This window comes from Hylobates moloch, unplaced genomic scaffold (assembly GCF_009828535.3).
Source record: "Hylobates moloch isolate HMO894 unplaced genomic scaffold, HMol_V3 SCAFFOLD_1, whole genome shotgun sequence".
Taxonomy (NCBI): Eukaryota; Metazoa; Chordata; class Mammalia; order Primates; family Hylobatidae; genus Hylobates; species Hylobates moloch.
The window spans coordinates 8,123,034-8,140,519 of record NW_026652276.1 but is presented as its reverse complement, the minus strand read 5'-3'; the positions used below and the strand labels follow the sequence as shown (position 1 = coordinate 8,140,519).

Genomic DNA, 17,486 nt, shown 5'->3' with positions numbered 1-17,486 from the left:
TTTTTGATATTCTTGTTGGTCATATAAATGTCTTCTTTTGAGAAGCATCTGTTCATATCCTTTGACCACTTTTTGATGGTTTTTTTTCTTGTAAATTTGTTTAAGTTCCTTGTAGATTCTGGATATTAGCCCTTTGTCAGATGGATAGATTGCAAACTTTTTCTCCCATTCTGTAGGTTGCCTGTTCAGTCTGATGACAGTTTCTTTCGCTGTGCAGAAGCTCTTTAGTTTAATTAGATCCCATTTGTCAATTTTGGCTTTTGGTTGCCATTGCTTTTGGTGTTTTAGTTATGAAGTCTTTGCCCATGCCTATGTCCTGAATGGTATTGCCTAGGTTTTTTTCTAGAGTTTTCATGGTTTTAGGTCTTATGTTTAAGTCTTTAATCCATGTTGAGTTAATTTTTGTATAAGGTGTAAGGAAGGAATCCAGATTCAGTTTTCTACATATGGCTAGCCAGTTTTCCCAACGTCATTTATTAAATAGAGAATCCTTTCCCCATTGCTTGTTTTTGTGAGGTTTGTCAAAGATTAGATGGTTGTAGATGTGTGGCATAATTTCTGAGGCCTCTGTTCTGTTCCATTGGTCTATATATCTGTTTTGGTACCAGTACCTTGCTGTTTTGGTACCAGTACCTTGCTGTTTTGGTTACTGTAGCCTTGTAGTATAGTTTGAAGTCAGGTAGCATGATGCCTCCAGCTTTGTTCTTTTTGCTTAGGATTGCCTTGGATATACAGGCTCTTTTTTAGCTCTATATGAACTTTAAAGTAGTTTTTTCCAATTCTGTGAAGAAAGTCAATGGTAGCTTGATGTGGATAGCATTCAATCTATAAATTACCTTGAGCAGTATGGCCATTTTCATGATATTGATTCTTCCTATCCATGAGCATGGAATGATTTTCCATTTGTTTGTGTCCTCTCTTATTTCCTTGAGCAGTGGTTTGTAGTTCTCCTTGAAGAGGTCCTTCCCATCCCTTGTAAGTTTTATTCCTAGGTATTTTATTCTTTTTGTAGCAATTGTGAATGGGAGCTTACAATTTGGCTCTCTGTTTTTCCATTATTGGTGTATAGGAATGCTTGTGATTTTTGCACATTGATTTTGTATCCTGAGACTTTTCTGAAGTTGCTTATCAGCTTAAGGAGTTTTTGGACTGAGACGATGGGGTTTTCTAAATATAAAATCGTGTCATCTGCAAACAGAGACAATTTGACTTCCTCTCTTCCTATTTGAATACCTTATATTTCTTTCTCTTGCTTGATTGCCCTGGCCAGAAGTTCCAATACTGTGTTGAATAGGAGCGGTGGGAGAGGGCATCCTTGTCTTGTGCCAGTTTTCAAAGGGAATGCTTCCAGCTTTTGCCCATTCAGTATGATATTGGTTGTTGGTTTGTCATAAATAACTTTTATTATTTTGAGATATGTTCCATCAATAACTAGTTCATCGAGAGTTTTTGGCATGAAGTGCTGTTGAATTTTATTGAAGCCTTTTTCTGCATCTATTGAGATAATCATGTGGTTTTTGTCATTGGTTCTGTTTATGTGATGGATTATGTTTATTGATTTGTGTGTGTTGGACCAGCCTTGCATCTGAGGGATGAAGCTGACTTGATCATGGTGGATAAGCTTTTTGATGTACTACTGGACTCAGTTTGCCAGTACTTTATTGAGGATATTTGCCATCGATGTTCGTCAGGGATATTGGCCTGAAATTTTCTTTTTTTGTGTGTCTCTGCCACATCCTGTTATCGGATGATGCTGGCCTCATAAAGTGAGTTATGGAGGAGTCCCTCTTTTTCTATTGTTTGGAGTAGTTTCAGAAGCAATGATACCAGATCCTCTTTGTACCTCTGGTAGAGTTCGGCTGTGAATTCATCTGGTCCTGGTTTTTTTTGGTGGGTAGGCTATTAATTACTGCCTCAATTTCAAAACCATTTATTGGTCTATTCAGGAATTCTACTTCTTCCTGGTTTAGTCTTGGGAGGATATATGTGTTCAGGAATTTATCCATTTCTCCTAGAATTTCTAGTTTATTTGTGTAGAGGTGTTGATAGTATTCTCGATGGTAGTTTGTATTTCTGTGGGCTCAGTGGTTATCTCCCGTTTATCATTTTTTATTGTGTCTATTGATTCTTCTCTCTTTTATTCTTTATTAATCTGGCTAGTGGTCTACCTATTTTGTTAATCTTTTCAAAAAACCAGCTCCTGGATTCATTGATTTTTTGAAGGGTTTTTTGTGTCTCTATCTCCTTCAGTTCTGCTCTGGTCTTAGTTATTTCTTCTCTTCTGCTAGCTTTTGAATTTGTTTGCTCTTGCTTCTCTAGTTCTTTTAATTGTGATTTTAGGGTTTTGATTTTAGATCTTTCCTGCTTTCTCCTGTGGGCATTTAGTGCTATAAATTTCCCTCTAAACACAGCTTTAGCTGTGCCCCAGAGATTCTGGTATGTTGTGTCTTTGTTCTCATTGGTTTCAAAGAACTTATTTATTTCTGCCTTAATTTCATTATTTACCCAGTAGTAATGCATGAGCAGGTTGTTCAGTTTCCATGTAATTGTGCGGTTTTGAGTGAGTTTCTTAATCCTGAGTTCTAATTTGATTGCACTGTGATCTAAGAGACTGTTTGTTATGATTTCTGTTCTTTTGCATTTTCTGAGGAGTGTTTTGCTTCCAATTATGTGGTCAACTTTAGAATAAGTGCAATGTGGTGCTGAGAAGAATATATATTCTGTTGATTTGGGGTGGAGAGTTCTATACATGTGTATTAGGTTTTCTTGGTCCAGAGCTGAGTTCTAGTCCTGAATTTCCTTGTTAATTTTCTGTCTCATTGATCTGTCTAATATTGACAATGGAGTGTTAAAGTCTCCCACTATTATTGTATGGGAGCCTAAGTCTCTTTGTAGGTCTCTAAGAACTTGCTTTATGGGTGCTCCTGTGTTGGACACATATATATTTAGGATGGTTAGCTCTTCTTGTTACATTGATCCCTTTACCATTATATAATGCCCTTCTTTGTCTTTTTTGATCTCTGTTCGTTTAAAGTCTGTTTTGCAACCCCTGATTTTTTTTGCTTTCCATTTGCTTGGTAAATATTCCTCTATCCCTTTATTTTGAGCCTATATGTCTTTGCATGTGAAATGCCTCTTCTGAATGCAGCACACTGATGGGTCTTGACTGTTTATCCAATTTGCCAGTCTGTGTCTTTTAATTGGGGCATTTAGCCCATTTACATTTAAGACTAATATTGTTATATGTGAACTTGATCCTGTCATTATGATGCTAGCTGTTTATTTTGCCTATTAATTGATGCAGTTTCTTTATAGTGTCGATCGTCCTGACAATTTGGTATGTTTTTGCAGTGGCCGGTACTGGTTTTTTCTTTCCATATTTAGTGCTTCCTTCAGGAGCTCTTGTAAGGCAGGCCTGGTGGTGACAAAATCTCTCAGCATTTGCTTGTCTGTAAAGGATGTTATTTCTCCTTCACTTATGAAGCTTAGTTTGACTGGATATGAAATTCTGGGTTGAAAATTCTTTCCTTTAGGAATGTTGAGTATTGACCCCCACTGTCTTCTGGTTTGTTGGGTTTCTGAAGAGACATCTGCTGTTAGTCTGATGAACTTCTTTTTGTGTGTAACAGGACCTTTCTCTCTGGCTGCCCTTAACATTTTTCCTTCATTTTGACCTTGGTGAATCTGAAGATTATGTGTCTTGGGGTTGCTTTTCTCGACGAGTATCTTTATGGTGTTCTCTGTGTTTCCTGAATTTGAATGTTGGCCTATCTTGCTAGGCTGGGGAAGTTCTCCTGAATCATATCCTGAAAAGGATCTTTGGCACATATTTTTAAAAAATTATACTTTAAGAGTTCTGGGATACATGTACTGTCATATACTTTTAAACAATCAAATCTCATGAGAAATCACTCACTATTGGGAGGACAGTGCCAAGCCATTCATGAGGGATCCATGCCCACGACCCAAACACCTCCCACCATGCTTCATCTCCAACACTGGGGATTATATTTGACCATGATATATGGAGGGGACAAACATACAAACTACATCAAAGGCAAAGCATGGCTACTGTGAAAGGAGGGTGAAAACACAAAGATGACATCATCTCTGACTTCCAGGAGTCCTCAGCAGACTGAGGGAGACAAGTACATATTTTCCTGAAAGAGGGCACTGGAGTGATGGCGTGTTTAGAATATGGAAGTAGAGCGGTCACAGAGAGGCAGCCCAGCAGAGTGTTCGCACAAGGACTGGGCCAGCAACTCCCCACTGCATGCAATGTATCTGAGGAAAGTCATTAAAATAGGTGATGGTCACTTTCCATCAAGTCCCTGGTATGGTCCATGGAGGCAGGGTTGTCAGTCTCATTTCAGCATTTCAGAGACCTCTCAGGGTTTGGATATGGAAGAAGACCACCAGCAATGATTATGCATTGCAGAGATGCAGGTGAGCCCCAATTTCTTGCCAGTTGGGAGGTCAGTGCTAAGGGCCTTGCTGTCTTTCCTTGGAACATGAGATGCCAATTTCTTTCTGGACAGAGAGTATTTGGTTGGCTAAAGTTAAAATCTAAATTTTGCTTTGGGATAAATTCCAAAAATACTAGCATTATTCAAATTTACTTTCACTTTATCTTTCTGAATCTTCAAGGTCCAAAAGCATTGCTTAGTCATTCTGTTTCTAAACTCACTTGCAGCTCAGGGCGTGCTCTCCCTCCAAGGCGAAGACTATAATCTACTCTTGTCTGGAAATCATACAAGTAGATATCTCAGCAAATGATACTCATATGTTATTGTTCTTATGAGTAAGTCATTGGCAGTGGGTGTGATTTTTTTTTTTTTTTATGAAAGGATAAGTACACGCCCTCTATTGGGGTCAGGTTTTGTGCCTGTACTTCTTCCGCCTACTGTATCACAGCAGCTTAGAATCCCAGCTGCTGGCTTAGGCTGCAGTTCTGTCATGGCTCGCGCAGGGTGGACCAGCCCCGTTCCTTTATGTGTGTGTCTACTGCTGACCTGTGGCTTTGCCGAGGCAGGGAAGCTGCTGGTAGTGCCCATGGATGGGAGCCACTGGTTCACCATGCAGTCGGTGGTGGAGAAACTTATCCTCAGGGGGCATGAGGTGGTTGTAGTCATGCCAGAGGTGAGTTGGCAACTGGAAAGATCACTGAATTGCACAGTGAAGACTTACTCAACCTCGTACACTCTGGAGGATCAGAACCGGGAGTTCATGGTTTTCGCCGATGATCAATGGAAAGCACACGCACAAAGTATATTTTCTCTACTAATGAGTTCATCCAGTGGTTTTCTTCACTTATTTTTTTCGCATTGCAGGAGTTTGTTTAATGACCGAAAATTAGTAGAATACATAAAGGAGAGTTCTTTTGATGCAGTGTTTCTTGATCCTTTTGATACCTGTGGCTTAATTGTTGCCAAATATTTCTCCCTCCCCTCTGTGGTCTTCGCCAGGGGAATATTTTGCCACTATCTTGAAGAAGGTGCACAGTGCCCTGCTCCTCTTTCCTATGTCCCCAGTGATTTCTTAGGGTTCTCAGATGCCATGACTTTCAAGGAGAGAGTATGGAACCACATCGTGCACTTGGGGGACCGTTTATTTTGCCAGTATCTTTTTAGAAATGCCCTAGAAATAGCCTCTGAAATTCTCCAAACCCCTGTCACAGCATATGATCTCTACAGTCACACATCAATTTGGTTGTTGCGAACGGACTTTGTTTTGGACTATCCCAAACCCGTGATGCCCAACATGATCTTCATTGGTGGTATCAACTGCCATCAGGGAAAGCCATTGCCTATGGTAAGTAACCTCTCCTTTAGCACATTAAGAATAATCTGGCTTTGGAAATTAAAAAAGGATTCCTTACTGAACTGTGATTTGACATTTTCATTTGTTGCATTTCAAATTTCTTTCCAGTTTAACGAATTATTTTGTGCAAATTCATCTACTCATCAACTATCAAATTTTATAAAACTGCCATTCTTGAAAGTGTGTGTAATAATTTAAAAACCATAGATCATATTCAGGCTGCATTTTAAAATACCATGTTTAGAAAAGTACCAAAAACCACAGCAAGAAATAAAACTTCCATTTTTTATCAATTCTATGTGATCCCATAGTTGAAATGCTCTTAACAGTTTTGTGTACATTCTTTTCATTAAAAAAAGTATTTTATGTACAGCAATAACTCATGTAAGTTCCCATACCTATTTGTAAAAATAAAATCTAGTATTGGGCTGAACATATTCTTCATCTTGCATTTGTCACTTGCCAATAAGTTATAGATACCTTTATAGACCAATACAGACAGATTTGACAAGTTCTTTTAATAATTGCATAAAATTCTTTACTTTGGATGCAGTGTAGTTTTTTAACCAATTAATATTGATATATATGTAGCCATTTTCCATCTTTCCTTTTATGAATAAGGCTGTGTAAACACTCTTCAATACTTTCCTTACGTGAATATATTTCTATATTCTTGCTTTTATCTTAGTAGACTAGAGTCCTACATGTAGGGTTACAGGGTTTTCCTGAATTGAGAAGGATTGGCATCTTTTTGCTGTGAAGTCTTCCTGTTCAGGAATATTATGTCTTACTATTTATTCAGATCTTGTTTTATATACATAAATAAAAATTTTCACTATATAAGCATTTTATGTTTGTTATTAACATTTATTCCTTGGTATTTTATTATTTTTGAAACTATTTTATACAGGGCAATTTTTCTATTTCTACATTTAACTGATTACTGGTAATTAAAATTTTGGTTTTTGCATATATATCTTGTATCTAGCCACATCACTAAGTTTTCTTATTATTTTGTAGTATGCATTACATGTACAATATACAATACCATCTGCAAGTAATTCCCTTCTCTGATATTTACACTGCTTCTTTCACTTTGCTGGAGCATATACTGCCAAAACATTATTGAGTAATATTGTTGGAGTAGCCAGTTTAAATAGGGATTTGGTCGCTTGTGACTGAAAAATCCTTGAAAAATACCAGAATAAGGTTCTTGGCAAATGCATAGTTGCTAAATCCAGATGAAACTCCTGGTGTCTCATCTCATATTATTTTATTAGGGATGGAGTACACATTTTTGTCTACTGTTCGGCTTCTTACAAGATTCAGTAGACTTTGTAACACAGTCATATCTGTCACTGGCAGATGGTTGGTGAAAGAGTGATTGTTCAGCCATCTCATAGCAAAGTGAAATAATGCTCTTTCTAAAAAGCAGGAAGACTACAGTTGCAGGCCTTTCAAAATTAGGCATGACTTTCAGCTCATGGCAAGACCAGGCGAGGAGATGCAAGTTGCAGGACTCTAAGAGGTTGGACTTATCAAAGCACTTTTCTCCTCGTTATCCTCCATTAATTACAGTACCAAGCACCACCCATGTGTTGCCTACACCCCACAGCCTTCGGCCGAGTGTGAGGCTGTGCCACTTCCTGAACCCAAGCTGAGTTTATTGTGGCTCACAGGGTCACCCAGAGGCCTTTAAAGATATAAAAACCTGTATATGATTTTATATCACCTGAGGGATATCTCTAAAAAATGAAGCATTAAACTATATATGGTTTCATTTATTTCGATTATAAATATCTTTTGTGAGATATGAAATAAATGTGTTTCTATATCTATTAAAGAATATAAACATGTATGAAAGTTTTTATAGTTTACAGAGGGTTATGTATATTAATGCACATATTTATGATTATATGCGTAAAGCCAGCAGAATTCTCACAGAGGAATTCGATCTCAAAGACGGCTTTCTGTCAAAGAGCCTTGGATATGGCCCAACCACAAAAGTAAAAGTAAATTGTCTTCAAAAGAATGATGAACACTGCATATTGCTCCTTCCTTGTTTCAGATGCCAGGATGTGTCTGGGAAAAGCATGCAGTTGGTTACATCTTGCTGGGAAACAGGATTCAGAGTCTGAGTCTCATCTGTCTGATGAGAAGGAAGCATTACTTGATGATGGAGTATGTGTTTGCACATGTTTGTGTTTGTGTATGTGCAGGTGTGTTTGTGTGCAGTGTCCCACACCCTGCACAGAGGATTTTCTTGAAGATCTCCTGTAACAAAATCTCCTTGAGTCTATCCAGGAGAATTACATCCAGGGATGTAATTAAATGCTTTAACAAGGATGGCAGATGGCTCCATCTCCAACGTTAGGGATCAAATTTCAATGTGAGATTTGGAGGGGACAAACTTTTAAACTATATCAATTGGTATGGTCATTCTTTTACATTTCAGTATTCTAACGTGTGTGTGTTGATTAATGATGTGTAAATAATTCAGCAGAACAGTGAAATAGTTTTAATGACAAAAAAAGGAAGTCACTCTTGGTCTCTTTGAATTTTTGGTGAGTTCCAACAGAATTGATGACTGGTTTTAGGGGAAAGAATTTAGGCTTCGTCTATACCATCCATGGCAGGTGCAGCTCTGCAGACCTGGGGGTGGGATGTGGTTACAGAGCAAGAAAAATCTGTGCTTCCCCCATTGCTCTAAGATTCTGGCTATAGTCCAAGATCCAAATTCAAAGTTAGCTTTTGGTTGACAAGACTAAGGCCTCCCACTAAAATTATTTACTTCAAGTTTTTATTTTCAAAGTTTTCAAACATACACAAAGAAAAGACTATAGTGTAATGAGCACCCGTGTATTAATCCTTAGGCTAAATAATTTTCAGTATTTTGCTGTGTTAATTAATCTATCCCCTTATTTCTGACCTTTTAAAGAAACTTTTTGGCTGTCATTTTTTTAATGGAAATTCTTGGCTTTTCATTCCATCATTGAATATTTTATTAAATATAAAAAAAAAGTAAAATTTGTTACACGGCCACAATGTCATTATCACACCTAACACAGTAATAATACTTTAATATTATCTCACTTCCAGCCCATAATTAATTTACCTCCAATTGCCTCATACATCATCTTTTTATGTTGATCTATGGAATAGAGAATTCAGAAATAAACCTATACATCCTTGGTCAATTGAGTAGGTTCCAAATTTTATGAGGGTTTCAAGACCATTTAAATGGGAGAGAATAGTCTCTTTTTTAGGCTGCAAATGCTGTTCTCCCATAGTCCAACAGTGACCCTGCCCAATTTAGGTGCCAACCCAGGGATCTAGGCCCATGTAACCTCCTGATAGGCCAACAATATTAGGTAGGTCCAACCCTATACCCCTGGTCAGTAGGAAGCAGTTGGAAGATGAGACCTTCACTCACATGCCAAGGATTTGTCATTGTTGCTGTGTCAGCGGGGAAATGTGGAGCCCTAATTAGGGAAAAGGAGGTAGGCTGGCAGGACCAGGGGAAAGCAAAAAGAAAAAGCAGATGAGCTATAAGTCTGCCTTTTTTCATGGTCTAGGACACATAGCCCTCCTGCAAAAATAACACAATCTTCCTGCACCCAGCGATCACCAGACCCTCAGCTGATAGAAAAACGCAAGTTATCTCACTGCAACCTTGGCATTATCAGTACTGCACCTAGCTCTCTGCAGTACAAGCACCATCCTATAAAATCCTCAGCAAGTCTTTGTCTCCTTGTAGCCAGCTCTTCTCTCGCTGTCTATCTTGCAACATGTTTTCCTACTTTCTCTAATAAATCTGACTTTCTTTACCTACAACTATCTTGGTAAATTCTTTTTACCTCCCATGCCACACCAGTCTCAGAGAGTTGCCACCCGTGACAGTTACCATAAGGCTTGCAAATACTATCTTATAACCCTTATTTTAACCTGATAACAACACTATTTGCATAAACAAACACATAGGCCAGAAGAAAACTAATAGAAACTCATCTTAACTTTGTTCCCTACTTTTTAACTCTTTGTGATTTTCATTTGTATCTTGTTGTACCGCCTATATCTTGAAAAGTTGTTGTAGTTACTATTTTTGGTTTATTCATTGTTTAGTCTTTATACGTAGGATAACAGTAGTTTGCACACACAGTTACAGTGTTATAATATTATAATATTCTGTGTTTTTTCTGTGTACTTACTATTACTAGTGAGTTTTGTACCTTCAGATGATTTCTTCTTGCTCACGAGCATCCTTTTCTTTCTGATTGAAGTACTCCCTGTAGCATTTCTTGTGGGATCAGTCTGGAATTGATAAAATTCCTCAACTTTTGTCTTGGAAAGTCTTTATTTCTCCTTCCTGTTTGAAGGATATTTTCACCATATATACTGTTCTGGGGTAAAAGGTTTTTTTCCTTCAGCACTTTAAATATGTCATGCCACTCTCTCCTGGCCTGTAAGGGTTCCACTGAAAAGGCTGCTGCCAGATGTATTGGAACTCCATTGTATATTATTTATCTCTTCTCTTGCTGCTTTTAGGATCTTTTCTTTAGCCTTGACCTTTGGGAGTTTGACTATTAAATGCCTTGAGGTAGCTTTCTTTGGGTTAAATGTGCGTAGTGTTCTATAGCCTTCTCATACTTGAATATTGGTATCTTTCTCTAGGTTTGGAAAGTTTTCTGTTATCCTTTTGAATAAACTTTCTACTCCTATCTCTTTCTCTACCTCCACTTTATGGGCAATAACTGTTAGATTTGTTCCTTTGAGGCTATTTCCTAGATCCTGTAAGCATGCTTCATTGTTGTTTATTCTTTTTTCTTTTGTCTCCTCTAGCCGTGTATTTTCAAATAGCCTGTCTTCAAGCTCAGTAATTATTTCTTCTGTTTGATCCATTCTGCTATTAAAGGACTTTGATGCATTCTTCATTATGCCAATTGCATTTTTCAGCTCCAGAATTTCTGCTTGGTTCTTTCTAATGATTTCAATCTCTTTGTTAAATTCATATGCGGAATTCTGAATTCCTCCTCTGTGTTATTTGGAATTTCTTCGAGTTTCCTCAACATAGCTATTTTGAATTCTCCGTCTGAAAGGTCACATATATCTGTTTCTCCAGGATTAGTCCCTGGCACCTTATTTAATTCATTTGATGAGGTCACGGTTTTCCTGAATGGCGCTGATGCTAGTAGACATTCTTCAGCGTCTGGGCATTGAAGAGTTAGGTGTTTATTGTAGTCTTCATTGTCTGGGCTTATTTGTAGCCGTCCTTCTTGGAAAGGCTTTCCAGATATTTGAAAGGACTTGGGTGTTGTAATCTAAGCTGTTTCTGCTTTAGGGGGCACCCCAAGCCTCGTGACACTGTGGTTCTTGCAGACTTGTAGATGTATTGCCTTGATGGTCTTGGACAAGATCCAAGAGAATTCTCTGGATTCCAGCAGATACTCTTGTTTTCTTCCCTTACTTCCTCCCAAAAATACAGAGTCTCTCTCTCTCTCACCCTCTCTCTCTCTCTCTGTCTCTCTCTCTGTTCTGAGCCACCTCAAGCTGGGGGTGGAGTGACACAAGCATCCTTGTGGCCATCACCACTATGACTGTGCTGGATCAGACCTGAAGCCAGCACAGCTCTGGGTCTTGCCCAAGGCCTGCTGTAACCACCTCCTGGCTACTGCCTATGTTTGCTCAAGGCCCTTGGGCTTTACAATCAGCAGGTGATACAGCCAGCCAGACCTGCATCCTTCCCTTCAGAATGGCCAGGTCCCCCAGGCCCTGGGTGGGTCCAGAAGTGCCATCCAGGAGTCAGGGACTAGAGTCAAAAACCTTAGCATTCCACCTGGTATTCTATTGTATTGCAGCTGAGCTGGCACTCAAACCACAAGATGCAGTCCTTCCCATTCTTCCCTCTCATTTGCAAAGACAGAGGAGCCTCACCTTGTAGCCACTGCCACCCCTGGCCATGGACAGTACTGCCAGACTTCTGCTGGTGTTCCCTTAAGGCCCAAGGTCTTAAGTCAACTTAGGGTGAATGCTGCCTGGCCTGGGACTTGCCCTTCAGGGGAGTGGGCTCCCCTCTATCCCAGGGAAGCTCCAGAAATGCCGTGCAAGAGTCAAGTCCTGGAATCAGGGACCTCAAAAGCCCTCTTGATGCTCTATCCCCCTGCAGCAGTGTTGGTACCTAAGGTATAAGGCAAAGTCCCCTTTACCTTTCCTTGTGCTTTCCTCAAGCAGAAGGAGTTTTGCCCCATAGCCATCACAGCTGGGAATGTGCTGAGTCTCACCTAGAGCCAGCAAGTCTCAGAGGCTCACCAAGGCCCTTGACGTAGTTCCAGGGTTCACTGCTGGTATTCAGGGGCCAAGGTCTCTTCAGTTAGCAGGCAATGAATCCTGGCAGGACTGAGTCCTTTCTTTTAAGGCAGCGGGTTCCCTTCTAGCCCAGGATGTGTTCAGAAATGTCATCTGGAAGCTAGGGCCTGGCACAGGGGCCTCATGATTCTGACCGGTGCCCTATCCTGCTGTGGCTGAGCTGGTCTCCTAAATGCAAGACAAAATCCTCCCCGCTTTTCCCTCTCCTCTCCTCAAATAGAAGGAAAGGGTCTCTTTTGGAGCCGCAAGCTGTGCAGCCCGGGATTAGGGGAGGAGTGATGCCAGTACTCCCTTGGCTGCTTCAGCTAGTGTTTCAGTATGTCATACGCCCCTTTACCCAGTTCCCTGTCTTTGGGCCTAGTATAGCCCTAGTTCTTGCCTAAGAGTTGCAATCTTTATGGCCTAGACTGCCTTTCAAGTTTACTTGAGGCCAAGACCATTTTGGCACTCGGTGGTGAGGTCTGTGGCCACTCAAGTTCAGACCACTGAGATCAGCAATTTCCCTCTGGCTAGGGCTGGTTTAAATGCTCCCTCAATGCTGGCCACAGTGGTTCATGCCTATAACCCCAGCACTTTGGGAGGCTGAGGTGGGTGGATCACTTTAGGCCAGAAGTTTGAGACCAGCCTGGCCAACATGGCGAAACCCCATCTCTACTGAAAATACAAAAATTAGCCAGGTGTGGTGGTGCATGCCGGTAATCCCAGCTACTCAGGAGGCAGAGAATCGCTTGAACCTTGGAGGCAGAGGCTGCAGTGAGCCAGGATTGCACCACTGCACTCTAGCCTAGATGACAGAGCGAGACTCCATCTCAAACAATAAGAATAAATAAATAAATAAATAAATAAATGCTCTCTCAGTGGGTGGGTGTCAGCTGAGTTTGGTCTGGGTTTCCTTTCTGCTGTAACAGAACAGCACTGATTTCGGTGTCTCACGATTGTCTCCCACCAGGGCTCAGGGATTCTCTTTGTGCCACACCACCACTGTGGGTTCAGGGGAACAGGTGACATAGGAGATGCAGAACTTTTTTTTCCTATTTCTTCAGTGTCTCTCAGTTATATAAAGTGAAAACCAAGTACTATGAGTGCTCACCTGAGTTTTGGTTCTTATGAAGATGGTTTTTTCTGTGTAGATAGTTGCTAACTTGGTGTCCTCTCTGTCTAGATTCTCTTCCATAGTATTGACAATCCTTTACATAGAAAACTGTGTGTAATGAGTTCTAAAGGTTCTTATGACCCCTGATCGAGAAGTTGAATTAGAGATATTGGGTTTGGGAGCAGGTAGACCACTTTGACACCTTTAGGGTTCTGGGTGGCTAGGGACATTGTCCAATACCAAAAGAACTTTAAAAGACAATCCCTTACTGGCAATGCATTTTCTGCCTTCAGGGACAAAGCATCGATGAAAGCAATCCAGAAAAATTGTTCTTGTTGACTAGGCTTCTTGAGAGACTTATTCACTATCAGCAGAACAGCATGAGAAAGACCTGCCCCCATGATTCAATTTTCCCACCAGGATCCTCCCACAACAGGAATTGTGGGAGTTACAATTCAAGATGAGATTTGGGTGGGGACACAGCCAAACCATATGATTCTGCCCTGGCCCCTCCCAAATCTCATGTCCTCACATTTCAAAACCAATCATGCCCTCCCAACAGTCCCACAAAGTCTCAGCATTAACTCAAAAGTCCACAGTTCAACATCTCATCTGAGACAAGGCAAGTCCCTTCCACCTATGGGCCTGTAAAATCAAAAGCAAGTTGGTTACTTCCTAGACACAATGAGGGTATAGGTATTGGGTAAATACAACCATTCCAACTGGGAGAAATTGACCAAAATAAGGGGTCTACAGGCCCCATGTGTGTCCGAAATCCAGCGAGGCAGTCAAATCTTAAGGCTCTAAAATGATCTCCTTTGATTTCATGGCTCACATCCAGGTCATGCTGATGCAAGTGGTGAGTTCCCATGGTCTTAGACAGCTCTGCCCCTGTGGCTTTGCAGGGTACAGCCTCCGTTCCAGCTGCCTTCACAGACTGGCATTGAGTATCTGTGGCTTTTCCAGGTGCACAGTGCAAACTATTGGTGGACCTACCATTCTGGGGTGGAGAGATGGTGGCCCTCTTCTCACAGTTCCACTAGGCAGTACCCCAGTTGTTACTCTGTTTGGGGGCTTCAACTGCAAATTTCCCTTCTGCACTGTCCTAGCAGAGGTTCTCTATGAGGGTACTGCCCCTGCAGCAAACTTCTTCCTGGACATCCAGGCATATCCATAAAGCCTCTGAAATCTAGGCAGAGGTTCCCAAACCTCAATTCTTGACTTCTGTGCACCCACAGGCTCCACCCCACATGGAAGCTGCCAAGACTTGGCACTTGCACCTTCTGAAGCCATGGCATGAGCTGTACTTTGGCTCCTTTTAGACATGGCTGGAGCAGTTGGGATGCAAGGCACCAAGTCCCTAGGCTGCACACAGCAAGGGGTCCTGGCCTTGCGCATGAAACCATTTTTTCCTCCTAGGCCTCCAGGCCTGTGGTGGGAGGGACTGCTGTGAAGACCTCTGACATGACTTGGAGACAATTTCCCCATGGTTTTGGGGATTAGCATTTGGCTCCTCATTACTTATGGAAATTTCTGCAGCTGGCTTGAATTTCTCCTCAGAAAATGGGATTTTCTTTTCTATCACATTTTCAGGCTGCAAATTTACCAAATCTTTATGCTCTGTTTCCCTTTTAAAACTGAATGCCGGCCGGGCGCGGTGGCTCATGCTTGTAATCCCAGCACTTTGGGAGGCCGAGGCGGGCGGATCACGAGGCCAGGAGATCGAGACTACGATGAAACCCTGTCTCTACTAAAAATACAAAAAATTAGCTGGGTGTGGTGGCGGCCGCCTGTAGTCCCAGCTACTCGGAGAGGCTGAGACAGGAGAATGGCGTGAACCCAGGAGGCGGAGCTTGCAGTGAGCCGAGATTGCGCCACTGCACTCCAGCCTGGGCGACAGAGCGAGACTCTGTCTCAAAAAAAAAAACAAAAACTGAATGCCTTTAACAGCACCCAAGTTGCCTCTTGAATGCTTTGCTCCTTAAAAATTTCTTGCACCAGTTACCCTAAATCATCTCTCTAAGGTTCAAGTTCCACAAATCCCTAGATCAGGGGCAAAATGTTGCCAGTCTCTTAGCTAAAACATAACAAGAGTCACCTTTTCTCCAGTTCCCAACAAGTTCCTCATCTCCATCTGAAACTACCTCAGCCTGGACTTTATTGTCCATATTGCTATCAGCATTTTGGGCAAAGCTATTCAACAAATCTCTAGGGAGTTCCAAACTCCCTAGAGAAGTTTGGAACTTCCACACTTTCCTGTCTTCTTCTGAGCCCCCCAAATGGTTCCAAACTCTGCCTGTTACCCACTTCCAAAGTCACTTCCACATTTTCAGGTATCTTTCCAGTAGCAACCCACTCTACTGGTACCAATTGACTGTATTAGTCTGTTTTCATGCTGCTGATAATGACATGCCTGAGACTAAGGAATTTACAAAAGAAAGAAGTTTAATTGACTTAGAGTTCCACATGGCTGGGGAGGCCTTACAATCATGGCAGAAGGCAAGGAAGAGCAAGTCACATCTTACGTGGATGGCAGCAGGCAAAGAATGAGAGCTTGTGCAGGAAAACTTCCATTTTTAAAACCACCATATCTCGTGAGACTTACTACCATGAGAACAGCATGGTAAACACCCGCCCCCATGATTCAATTACCTCCCTCCAGGCTCCTCCCACGACACGTAGGAATTGTGGGAGTTCCAAATCAAGATGAGATTTGGGTGGAGACACAGCCAAACCATATCATTATTGAATTAGATTTGCTAAAATATTGTTTTACATTTTTGTATCTAAGGTCATGAGGGTCTGTAGTTTTTCTATCTTGTCACATCTTTATCTGGTTTTGGTATTGTGGTAATGTTGGTCTCACAGAATGAATTAGGGCATTTCACATGCTTCTGTTTTCTGGACTAGATTGTGAGAAATTGTTATTATTTCTTCCTTCAGTGTTTGGTAGAATTTATCAGTGAAGCCATCGGAACTTTACTGTTTTGTTTGTGGGAATATTTGAATTCAAAATTCAATTTGAATTTGAAAGGTACAGATTATGTCATTTGTGTTATTAATTTCCTCTTCTGTAAAGTCTGACAGCTTGTGTCTTTTAAGAAATTTGTCCATTCCATCTAAGTTGTAGATTTTATTGGCATGAGCTTGTTCATGTTCTCTTATTGTTTTAATACCTGTAGAATTTATGGTGATACTACTGCTCTCATTCCTGATATTGGTAATGTATATCTTCTGTCTTTTTTTCCTAATCAGTCTGGGTAGAGATTTATCAAGTTAATTGATCAGCCCCAAAAGCTAGCTTTGGTTTAATTGATTTTCTCCATTGTTTTTCTATTTTCCATTTCATTAATTTCTACACTGAAGAAAGCCTCCAGGGAAGGTAGATCACTCACTGTCATGTTTGTTTTTCAAGGACAGTCATCTGCCAGTGTGCCAGTCACCACAGGACAGGTGACTAAGCAATGTCTAGTACCCATTAATGCGTCCTGGAGGGGGCCATCTTGTGCTCCTACAAGAATTATGCCCTGAGGTTGGCTGCTGATTCCCTCACTAAATGTTCCTCGGGGTGTTAACTGACACACACTGCTGGGCTAATCCACGGAAATCTCCATGATGTAATTCAGCCCAATGCAACAAGAATTCCGTGAACTTCCTCTATGCCAGGTATAGCATGGATGCTGTGGAAGGAGGATGAAAATAGGAAGAAGACATAACCTCTGTCTTCAAGGGGTGCTCAGGATACTGGGGGTGACCAATACATATTCCTGAAAGAAGGCTCCAGACAGGTGGGGTGAGCCCACAGCAGAGGCCTACAGCTCTGTTCAGAATAAGGAAGCAGAGCAGGCTGAGAGAGGCAGCTCAGCAGAGTGCTTAGGCAAGGATAGGGCCACAACTCCACAGTGCAGGCAACATATCTGAGGAAAGCCATTTACAATAGGCAACAGTCACATTCCATCAAAGCTCTGGAAGTGTTCATGGAGGCGGGGTTTTCAATCTTGTTTCAGCCTTTCAAAGGCCTCTCAGGGTTTGGAAATGGAAGCAACAATGTCTGTGCATTGCAGAGACGCAGGTGAGCCCCCATTTCCTGCCAGTTAGGAATTCAGTGCTGACGCCTTACTGTCTGTCCTTGGCACATGAGATGCCAGTTCCTTTCTTGGCAGAGAGCTTTTGATTATCTGAGGATAACATCGAAATTTTGCTTTGAAAC

At 41.2% G+C, this 17,486-nt stretch overlaps 1 protein-coding gene across 1 annotated transcript; it reads left to right on the top strand.

The window, feature by feature from the left end:
* The first annotated feature begins 4,956 nt into the window (after window positions 1-4,956).
* LOC116810046 (UDP-glucuronosyltransferase 1A10-like) lies at window positions 4,957-5,888 on the top strand. The gene is given in 2 exon segments (XM_032753727.1): window positions 4,957-5,842; window positions 5,845-5,888. Coding segments are annotated over 2 exon segments (930 nt in total).
* The last annotated feature ends 11,598 nt before the right edge of the window (window positions 5,889-17,486 follow it).